General features: G+C 36.8%; 3 protein-coding genes across 3 annotated transcripts in view; all 3 read right to left on the reverse strand.

The window, feature by feature from the left end:
• Positions 1 to 12,004, reverse strand: part of LOC130640988 (transcription initiation factor TFIID subunit 5-like) — a 105,540-nt gene that overhangs the window by 65,178 nt on the left and 28,358 nt on the right. The gene's annotated exons all lie outside the window — the stretch shown is intronic.
• LOC130642189 (uncharacterized) lies at positions 6,708 to 7,064 on the reverse strand. The gene has a single exon (XM_057449275.1). It carries the CDS (start codon positions 7,062 to 7,064, stop codon positions 6,708 to 6,710), a length of 357 nt encoding a protein of 118 aa, XP_057305258.1.
• Positions 7,083 to 8,219, reverse strand: LOC130642190 (uncharacterized). The gene has a single exon (XM_057449276.1). The coding sequence runs from the start codon at positions 8,217 to 8,219 to the stop codon at positions 7,083 to 7,085; it is 1,137 nt and encodes a 378-aa protein (XP_057305259.1).

A 12,004-nucleotide genomic window follows, 5' to 3' on the forward strand; every position in this document is an offset into this window, starting at 1 on the left:
GCGACGTCAATAACACTACTTTAACGTCAATATCCTATATTAAATTAATGAAACCATTACAGTGCACTTAAAATTTCGAGGCCAAATAACTTGGAAACGAGGTGGTGACGTCAATGATTTTTCACCGCGTGGGTAACTAGGGACCACCTAGGACCAATTTGGGTGATTTTTCCAAACCTATGTCCCAGAATCCGTTTCGGAATGTACGGGTTGATGACGTCATCAAACAACCTTCAAACCCATATCTCTGCAGCCGTTTGTCAAAAGTACATGATCCTATACATTTTCTTGATCAGCGTTTCAAGATCTATGCGATGGAGGCAACAGGTATACTAATTTCTTAATAAAAAAATATTTAGGGTTTTGACGGTTCTTTGCTGACGTCAGCAAAATTTTTAATCCCTGATATCTCATTAGGCGTTCGTCGAGAACATATGATTCTGTACGTTATTTTGACCAGTGTTTCAACCTCTACACATTACAGACAAAGAATAAACAAATTTCGCAATGTTTTTTTTATCTGCACTGCACTGCTGACGTCAGCAAAACATCTAAAACAACTTTCTTTTTATTGACCTTTTGCCTAAGTGGATTTATCCACGGGGTTTATACACTAGTCTCTATAATAATACGCTAAGTGTGTCTGTCTGTGTGTCTGTGACAGGCAAAGTGAATGTCTTCATTTTCCTTTGATGTTGCCGAAAAATGCATGTCTAATATGTTAAATTTTCTGACGTTACGACGCGACGAAAATAACACTACTTTAACGTCAATATCCTATATTAAATTAATGAAGCCTTCACAGTGCACCTAAAACTTTGAGGCCAAATAACCTGGAAACGAGGTGGTGACGTCAATGATTTTTCACCGCGTGGGTAACTAGGGACCAACTAAGACCAATTTGGGTAATTTTCCCAAACCTGGGTCCCCGAATCCGTTTCGGAATGGACGGGTTGATGACGTCATCGAAAAACCTTCAAATCCTAATATCTCTGCAACCGTTTGTCAAAAATACGCGATCCTATACATTTTCTTGATAAGCGTTACAAGACCTATACAATGAAGGCAGCAGGTATACAAATTTCTAAAAAAAAATTTGGGGGGTTTGACTGGCCATTGCTGACGTTAGCAAAATTTTAAAACCTTTATATCTCATTAACCGCTTATCAAAAAGACATGATCATATACATTTTCTTGGTCGGCATTTTAAGCTCTACACAATAGAGGCAACGTGAAAACAAGCTTCTGAATATATTTCTTTTGTTGATGGGTTGCTGACTTGATCAAAATTCAAAAAACGCTTTTTTTTCATTTTTATCCTGCCTCAGTGGATTTTTCCACGAGTTTTATCGACTAGTCTCTTATAATAATACAGAGACTGTGTCTGTTTGTAACAGGCAAAGTGAATATCGTCATTTTCCTTTGATGTCGCCGAAAAACTTATGTCTAATATGTTAAATTTCCTGACGTTATGGCGCGACGTCAATAACACTACTTTAACGTAAATATCCTATACTAAATTACTGAAGCCATTACAGCGCACCTAAAACTTTGAGGCTAAATAACTTGGAAACGAGGTGGTGACGTCAATGATTTTTCACCGCGTGGGTAACTAGGGACCAACTAAGACCAATTTGGGTGATTTTTCCAAACCTATGTCCCAGAATCCGTTTCAGAATGTACGGGTTGATGACGTCATCAAACAACCTTCAAACCCTAATATCTCTGCAGCCGTTTGTCAAAAGTACATGATCCTATACATTTTCTTGATCATCGTTTCAAGGTCTATACGATGAAGGTAACAGGAATATAAATTTCTGAAAAAATTTTTTCGCGTTTTAACCGGCCATTGCTCACGTTAACAAAATTTTTAAACTCTTATATGTCCTTCGTAGAAAAATATGATCCTATACATTATTTTGATCAGCGTTTCAACCTCTACACGTTACAGGCAACGAATAAACTAAACTTCGCCAATTTTTTTTGGATTTGCAATGCTGACGTCAGCAAAGCGTCTTAAGCAACCAACTTTTTCAATGTCCTATTGCCTAAGTGGATTTTTCCACGGGTCTTTATCGACTAGTCTATATAATAATACGCCAGTTCTGTCTGTGACTTTTGCAAAGTGGATTATATTCTTTACAATTTTCTTTAACAAATTCTATAAAACATTGCCTATAAAATTGTTCTGTAATGTACCAAACTTTAACGTTTAAATAGTATTGACGTCAAAGGAAAGTTAATTAAGATTAGTGAAGCCATTACAGTGCACTTAAAACTTTGAGGCCAAATAACTTGGAAACGAGGTGGTGACGTCAATGATTTTTCACTGCGTGGGTAACTAGGGACCACCTGGGACCAATTTGGGTAAGTTTCCCAAACCTAGGTCCCCAAATCCGTGTCGAAATGAACGGGTTGATGACGTCGTCAAAAAACCTTCAAACTCTATATCTCTGCAACCGTTTGTCAAAAATACATGATCCTATACATTTTCTTGATCAGCGTTTCAAGATCTATACGAGGAAGGCAACAGGTATATAAATTTAAAAAAAAAATGTTTTTTGTGTTTTCACGGGCCTTTGTTGACGTCAGCACAATTTTTAAACCCTTATATCTGCTTTTGCGTTCCTCGAAAACATATCATCCTATACATTATTTTAATCAGCGTTTAAACCTCTACACAATACAATAAAAGAATAAAATAAATTTCTCTAATTTTTTTGGGATCTTCACTGCTGCCTTCAGCGAAACATCTAAAACAACCTATTTTTCCATTGCCCATCTGCTTAAGTGGATTTCTCCACGGGCCTTATCGACTAGTGATATATAAATGCAAGTCACCAACACATAATAATATATACCAGAAATATATGACGTCATCAACGCATGCGCAAAGGCATATATACTATATATGCTGACATCAACAAAATTAGAATTGAGTAAGGGGAAATTCTCTAAATATAATGCCAATAACCAACACAAAATAATATGAATATACCAATAACTAACACATAATAATATGAAATGATATCATACACCAATAACTGACACATAATAATACATATGACGTCATGCGCAAAAACATATACTCATATTCACAATAATATACAGAATATGAGTAAGTGAAATTCCCTAATTGCCAGTTATTTATTTATTTATTTAAAAATATTTATACAGGATGAGGACTTCAGTAATTTGCAAATATATACATAAATACAAAAAAACTGCTATTAATGTCCGTCCTGTCTGAGAATAAAAATGGAAAAAAGCAGTAAAAACAGTAAAAATAGTAAAAACGATAAAAACAAACAAAAATTGATCAACTAGAAATGCAACAGTATGCATACAAGGTGTGAAGTGACTTCATGTGGGAGCTAAACAAGACATGCATATTTCAAAACATTAATACAGTTGACTCTCTCTATCTCGACTACCCTCTATCTCGAACATCTCTCTATCTCGAACCAAAGTCTCGGTCCCTTGGACATTTGTGTAGGCTCTAAGCTATTTTCCTCTCTTTATCTCGAACCTCTCTATCTCGAATACCTCTCTATCTCGAACCAAAATCTCGGTCCCGTCTGACTGTTTCTCTCTCTATCTCGAACTTTTCCGGATTTAAGAACCTATTTACACTAAAAATCGAATTAAAATGTTCCATTTTCGAACGAAAATGTTTGACGTTCGAATTCTAAAGTCACTCACAAAACATTGTTTACAGTGTTTTGAACCAGAAACCTTCTTGAGGTGAAGATGTCGGCTTTAAAAAGAAAACTCAATAACGTTTCTTTAATTCAAAAATGTCAAATAATTCGGGAAATCGAGAAAGGAATGTCAAACAAGGAGGCAGCAGAAAAATACGGGATCCCCAAAAATACAATTTCAACTTGGATGAAAAAAAAACATAAGATCCTACAAAGCTTGGAAGAACAAAAAACTGCGTCTGGTTCGAAAAAGGTTCAAGGCTGTGATTATGAGCAGATAGACAAGGCTGTTTTCAAATGGTTTACTGTTCAAAGAAGCCAAAACATTCCGATCGATGGCAATTTGATAAAAGAAAAGGCACTCAGTTTTGCTAAAAACTTTGATTGTTCAAGTTTCAAGGCTTCCGATGGTTGGCTGGACAAATGGAAAAAAAGGTAAATAACATAGTTATAATTTTCATTTCGTGTATAAAAACAACGTGATTACATATCAAACACTAAAATTACAGCTTCTGTTTTTTTAAAATCTCTACCATTGACTTTTGCCCGGATAAGCTTAGAACACAGGGGACCTGCATTCCATCACCATCTCCAAGATTAACTGCCTTTCCAGTAACAGTTATATCACATCTCCCAAATTGATCAGCACGGAGAAAATAAAATATGGTTTTAGCAAACTTTCCATTTTCTCCTAACGGCAAATGTCCGACTAGTTTCTTTTTTAACGGCTACAGCGTATTTGTCAACAGGGTTGTGAGGTTCCATTTCTCCTTGTAGTTTTTCTTGTTGGACTGGTGTACATAAACTTTTGTAAACATGGTACCCTTTTATGTAAGATGTAATGTCAGTGGAAGACAAAACGACGAGTGGCATATTTTCAGTTAATTCAATTTCTTGTCCTAGTAAATTTATAGCCATATTGTTCATTACAGATTCTACTACACTCCACGTGTTCAACAATATAATTTGTAAACAGATAAGAATCGAATCGAACCAATCTTAAAATTTATGTTCGATTGTGTTATGTTCGATTAATATTAAGGGCTGCTTTACACGAAACATTTTTATTTATTTACTTTTTCAGGCACAGCATTTCCTTGAAAGTTATCGGTGGTGAATGTAAGTCAGTTACAAATCAATTGACAAGCTCCTGGAACGAAACCACGCTCCCAACCATTCTGTCGAATTACAAATTGGAGGACACTTTCAACGCAGACGAATTTGGTTTGTTTTACCAATGTCTTCCCGAGAAAACATACCACCTCAAAGGAGAAAAGTGTTCTGGGGGGAAGAAGAGCAAGTTGAGATTCACTGGAATGACAACTGTCCAGCACACCCATCGATCTCGAACTTAACAAACATTCATCTCGTTTTTTTGCCCCCTAACACAACGTCTGTGATGCAACCGATGGACCAAGGTGTCATACGAAGTCTAAAAGCGCATTACCGAAGGAGAGTTGTACGTTTGCTGTGCAGTGCTTTGAGGAACAACAAACCTTTGCCAAAGATTTCAATTTTAAGCGGAATGAAGATACTGGCTGATTCTTGGGAGGCTGTAACTAAACAAACCATCATCAATTGTTTTAAGAAATCTGGAATCTCTTCTACAGGACAACAGGATGCTATTGCTGATTCGGATGACCCATTTAAAGATCTTCAAGAAAGTTTGGATGATTTAAGAGAGGCTGATCCATCATTGGTACCAAATGATCTCAGTGCTAATGATCTTGTGACCTTGGATGATGAGGTTATCGCAACCGCCCCTCAAATCTCTAATGAGGATATCATTGATGAATTTCGGAAATTTTAGGACGACGAAGCTGAAGACGATGGCAGTGACATGGAGGATGATTCATTTGATATAGTTGTCGAAAAACCATCAAGATCAAAAGTCGAGTGTAGTATTGATCTTTTGAAAGATCTAGCAATGTGTTGCGAAAAAGGCAATGAAATGCAAATGCTTATCTCCAAATTCGAAAAAATGTATAATGAAGACAGAGTGGCATCACTTAAACAAAAAGACATAACCGATTTCTTTAAATGAAGCTGTAAATTTATTTTATGTATTTATTTTAAAAGAAGTCTTGTGCATTGAATATTAACATTTTAACATCTCTCATTGACCTCTATCAACTCCCGATACACTGAAGGTTAAAAATACGTTTTTTACGAAAAAATCCAATTTTTGTCAATTTTTCTCTATCTCGAACTTTCTCTATCTCGAACAAATTTTCTGGTCCCTTGCGAGTTCGAGATAGAGAGAGTCAACTGTACCACTTAGCTAAACTTGAAGCAGACTGGACGGCACAGTGACTAAGATAGCCGCTGAGAGTGTACATCGCCCAATAGCTGGTATCGTCTATTAAGAGAAGTACCCTCTGAGCGCCTTCATAAAAAGAGACATTTTAGCGATTTTTCGAATTTCAAGTGGCAGTGAATTATACAGTTTACCCCCTGCAAAATAGAAACTCTGCCGGGCGATTTCTAGTTTGACCCGAGGTAACCTGACAATGCAGCCGTTATTTCGTGTGTTATTGTCATGTTGTTGGCTGACAAAATAATTGTCAAAATGTTCAGATGTTAGATCATTTAGTAGACACTTTTTAACGAGTACACAAATATTACGGTTGACGAGTCCTGTGATGGATGGAATGTTATCACTCCGGACAATCATGTCATTAAGCATTAACTTGCTGTCGATTACTGTTCCCAGATACTTATACTGAGAAACGAAATTTATCGGATTTTCTTGATATACAACTTGTAGAGCCTTGTCATGTGCTTTCAAGCGTTTAGCCGTTCCGAACAACATGACTTCTGTTTTCCCTTTTTTTAAATTTATAATTAACTCATTTTTACGGAAATATACTGATAGCCTCTCAAGGTCTTGATTGAGAAGTTGTTCAATTCTAGTAACATCTTTATGAGCAATGTATATGACGGTGTCATCTGCGTACATTATAACTTTAGAATTTGAGATATGGTCTACAAAATCATCATAAAAAATTATAAAAAGCAGTGGTCCCAAAATGGAACCTTGTGAACACCGCAGTAAATTGGCTCGAAGCTGGATCGAATATTGTTAATGTCTACTAACTGACTTCGATTAAATAAGTAGTCGGTAAACCATGCTAGCTCCTTGCCTTTAATTCCGTACGTGCGTAGCTTGTTTAATAATAATGAGTGTCCGATCGTATCAAAAGCTTTCGATAAATCTATATAAACTGCTCCAACTAACTTACCGCCATCTATTTCGCGACAAATACTGTCGCAAAATAAAGTAGAAGCAAGTTTCGTGGAGCGTTTACTTCGAAAACCATATTGACAGTCGTTCAGTAATTTCTCTTTTTCGAGATACTTCATGAGTTCGTTATGAATAGGCTACTCAAGAATTTTAGATAGCACCGGTAAAATTGAAATCGGGCGATAGTTTTCGGGAAGAGAAGAATCCCCAGATTTAAATATAGGTGCAACCTTCGCAACTTTCCAGGCTGATGGTACAGTTGAGGTGTTTATCGAAAGGTTTATTATGTGACTAAGAGGTTTTGAAATTAAAATAGCACAGTCTTTTAACATTCCGGGTGTTAACTCGTCTATACCGGTTGCTTTATTTCGTTTGAGTGATCGGAGTTCTTTCTCTACAAAAATCTTAGAAATATAACCTGTTATGAAAATTTTATTTGTTCGTAAAGAAAAAGGTGGTACGTATCTCCATGTAAAATTCATAAGTTGAATTAACTTGGATTTAAGGGAGTGAACAGCTGTACTAAAAAACTTGCTGAAGTTGTTTACTTTACTTCTGCTTTCACTATCTTTTGACATTTGACACACTTTTTTCGGTTTGCTTGGGAATACTGATTTTATTGCATTCCAAAACTTTCTTGGATTTGACAGATTTTCGTTAATAAGATCACGCTGGTGGTTAGCCTTTGCTTTCACTATGTTATTATTGCAACTATTTCTAATCTTTTTATATTTCTTTGCATCTTCTCTTTTACCTGATTTGCGAGCCTTGCGATGAAGTTTGTCACGGTTGTTCATTTGAGATTTTATTTTTGAAGTTAGCCATTTACAAGGTCGTGATTTAACTCTTTTTTCGATTAACGGGGCGTGTTTATCAAAAGAATCTCTTAGCTTCGAGTTAAAATACGTAACTGCAGAATTTACATCACTGGCGTCGTATACAGGGCGCCAGGCAATTTCGGAGACGTCATAAAAAAGGTTTTCAGGAACGTAGTTAGTGTAATTACGGCACTTCAGAGTTCGCATAGGATGCTTGATGTTGTGTATCCTACGTATTCCACCAACCATATCGTGATCGCTCAGCGAAGTAGGGAATACGTCAGTGCAGTGAAAATTGTCGGAACAATTAGTGAAAAATAAATCAATTGTCGTTGATGACGTAGAAGACGTTCTCGTGGGTTTATTGATAAGTTGTTTAAAACCATGCACATTAATTGTAGATTTAAAATCTTTATTGACGTTTGTAACATTATAGTCCACATTGAAATCTCCCATGAGTATAGTTTCCTTATTTTCTTGATTGATACAATTTAAATGATCGTCAAATGTTTCGTTATATTTAGATGGTAAGTACTTTGAACCCTCTGGAGGGCGATAGAAACACCCTACTAAAATTTATTTCGATTTTTTAATAAAAATTTCAAGCCTCAGAGACTCTAAAGTTGAATTTTCTAAATCCAGCCTTTGCTTAAAATTAATATTGTTTTTGACATAAACAGCCACGCCTCCTCCTTTTCCAGATGTTCTGTTTCTTTTAACCAAAGTGTAACCAGACAGTTCATAAAGAGCATCATTGTCACTAAAATCCTCGTTCAAAATATGTGTTTCAGACAAGGTTATAATGTCAATTTTTGAATCATGCTTGTGCTCTAACGCTTCCAAGTGGACAAAGTTTGAAAGTAACCCACGAATATTTTGATGAACACATTTCAGACCTCCCTTATCATAAAATTCACCAAGGCTTTCCGGTCCAGGACATGTTTCTATGTCACCACACAAGAGTAGTAAAACTATAAACAAACTTTTGCGTCTTGTACAACTTACTGTTGGTCGAGGTTTTTGTTTACAAACATGGATTGAACTGAAAGTAAACGTTTCTCCAATCTCGTCGTAGTAGTCTTGAACATTAAGTGTTAAACTTATTCCATCTGGTTTCACAAATCTTGGTTTGAATACACAAAAACAACAATAAATTCCAACAATCAAACCAGCTAGAAAAAACGCGTGCGATCTCTTCGCCGCCATTATTAGTTCTATCAAATAAATATGACCAAGAATATTGCGACGAATGCGGGATTGATCTTGATAAATATGATAGATGTAAGTGTGGACGGAGACTAATAATAAAAGGAAGGATATTGTGCTGGCAACAATATATGATGTATATCACGTACAATGGTGACTGGTGTCCTTGTAAAAACCCTAGTTGGGGTTCAATTTCCATAAATAAAAGGATGTTCAAATTCTATAACAACTCCATAGAGACGAGGGACTTCTATAGTGAACCAAGAGTACTTGATATTGATGAGGTTCAAATTGAGAATATCGTACTTAGCGATCGAATTAAAGCCAACAAAAGCAAGGATGAGCGCTTTGTCATTGGTTATAAACATAACAACAAGATATCATCGTTACTAATCATAACATCGAGAGGTCTATATAGCAATGGTGCATCCAGATAAGATGATGGATCTTCGCTTATCATGTCATTTGACATACATCATCATCAAGAATGGCTGGAAAATATCAGATCATCCTAGCCAGGATCGAGAAATTGTATGGTAGTGAGTTCACGACCTCATCAGTGAAGAACGGTAGATACCTAAACACAAAAATTAAAGAATGGGATGGTAAAATAAACACGTATTTCTACGATCTTCCATTACCTATGCGACAGCCATGTGAATGTATCTGTATACTTAAAATATCCAGCATTTATCGGCAGAATTCAAAGCATTTCACCCGGGTTCTTCTGGAAGAATGTAAGTATAAACCGGTACAACAACCTTTAAGGACCAGGCACCTTATTGATTCAGATGATGAAGAAGAACCATTCGTTGTGGTCTAATAAACATGAAGCCAGGAAATTGGGCATTCGCGGTTACTCCACTATGAACAAGGGTGAAATTATAGCCGCAATTAACAAGATAAAATATAGAGATATTGCAACGCAAACCAATGGTCCATACTGTAAGATATAGCATCAATGAAGATCCTAGAATAGTACATCAGAGGCTTCGAGGCAAAACAGAAACGAACAATAATTTATGACGGAGATTTCATGGTCGATAAAGATACCGGTGACGTTGTGGGTGTGATATAGTATGTCCAAAATTTTGTGAGATGTATCTCACAAAATGTAACAAAAAATATGGAGCAAATCAAAAAATGTTCACAGTGCAAAAGTTCTTTATATTTTGAATATTTCAGAATTAACAAGCGCAATGGACAATGGACCAAACAATGTACCAAATGCCTTGATATTGTAAAGGCGTCGATGGAGCGAAACAAATGCCATCATAAAAAATATCAGGGTCTTTGTAAAGAATGTGATTTCCCTGCATATATGCGTAATCTTTTTCGAAGTAGGATTAACAATGCCCTAAGATATGACACAGAGATAGCATCAACAGAGTACCTGGGGTGTGGCATCTGTACATTTATCGGTCATATCCAAAAGCAATTCAAAGACGGTATGTGTTGGAGCAATAGAGGGCAGTGGGAATTTGATCATAAGGTGCCGGTTAAATATAAAGAAAATGGCGCTCCACCCAATAGGGAAGTGCAGCTCGCGAGTTTACATTATACCAATATGCAACCCGTGTGGGCAATAGAAAATCAATCGAAAGGCCATCGATTAATCACTGAATAGAGCGGGTTCATTAAAAATGAACGATGTGAAAAAAATAATGTATTAACAATACATTATTTTTTATGAATACGCGGGCGGTTCGTCTAGGTAGCGCTTACATACTGCGCAATATGTAAGTTTTTTAACAGTTCTTCTCTGGCTTCCTATCTTCCCTGAGCGACTAATTGCTGCCTTTCTTGATTGTTAATCGTCTCCACAATCTTTTTAGTACGCTGACGGATTTGCTCTTTCATTAGGAGATATTTTTGCTTCTCTTGCATAATAAGGGTAAATTCGTAGTCACTTATCACTCCATTCTCGATGGCTTTCGAAATCAAATCAACAATACTATTCAGCTTAGTCTCCGCAAGGAGTCTTATTGAGTCATGCTTCTTACGTTTATAGTTCAATTTCTTTTCACCCTGTTTCAGGGCAGTCTGTCCTATACCAACGGCTATGCTGATCCCACCCATCGCTACCGCCAGGGAGACTCCGATGCCACTGAGCATAGAAGCGATCCCAACGCCTGATGTTATCAAGCTTATCGCGAGTAATCCGTGATCCATGTAGTGAATCCAGGTACCATGCATACCAAGTTTTTAGCGAGTTTTTCGCGTTGTTTAGCTTCATTTCGTAGATATATTTCGATTTCTTCAATTTTCTTCAGCCGTTAGACCTGACTTTCATTATTTTCTTGATCAGGTGCAGAAGGTAAGCTCGGATACAATTTCATAATATCTGTCATATTTATTCTATGAGCAAGTGTATGGTAATTCCAACGAACGAAACATTCTTATCTTAGAAGGGTAGCACGGATCGTCTCCATCTCCAGACAATCCGTGCTACCCTTCAAACGAAGGTATACAGGGTTGTCAAAAGTCCACGATAAAATGTCTCCCCATGTGTTCTCTTTGGTAGGTAGGATGGCAAGAATCTTGGATTTTTTCCCGTTAATAAGGCAATCATCCTCATCTAACTGAGGGCAAACAAGCCTCAGTCGCTGGTATACATCAGTCCTATAAAATGAATCGTAGTCACCCTTCATATAGTATTTTTTACTGGGATCATAGGGTAGGCCCAAGAGCTCTTGCAGTTGTCGATGAATCACCACCATGTACCCGTCATTAACACGTAGCCTGCAGAGTCCATTTTTCAGAACAAAAAGTTGTACCTTGCCCTGTGCTTGACTGTTGACGATACTCGCTAAATCCTCGATCTTGTACAACCCATTCATTATTTCAATTCGAGTCTGATCGGGCCCTACCTTACGTATAGTAAAATCGTTATTGCTGTAGATATTCAACCAAGTAGGTCTAATGCTGATGGATTTTAAAGCGATCCTAGTGTCCTGCCTTGGTAGTCCTCAAATATCGTAGGCTTGTCAATATTTGTTACGTACAGCTGTCTCATGTTTTTTTAAAGAAACAAT

Source organism: Hydractinia symbiolongicarpus, chromosome 4 (assembly GCF_029227915.1).
Source record: "Hydractinia symbiolongicarpus strain clone_291-10 chromosome 4, HSymV2.1, whole genome shotgun sequence".
NCBI classification, from domain to species: Eukaryota; Metazoa; Cnidaria; class Hydrozoa; order Anthoathecata; family Hydractiniidae; genus Hydractinia; species Hydractinia symbiolongicarpus.

What these genes read in the sequence shown, in the direction of transcription:
- LOC130642190 (XM_057449276.1), bottom strand. Translation starts at nt 8,219, where the DNA reads ATGGGAGATTTCAATGTGGACTATAATGTTACAAACGTCAATAAAGAT.
- LOC130642189 (XM_057449275.1), bottom strand. Translation starts at nt 7,064, where the DNA reads ATGAAGTATCTCGAAAAAGAGAAATTACTGAACGACTGTCAATATGGT.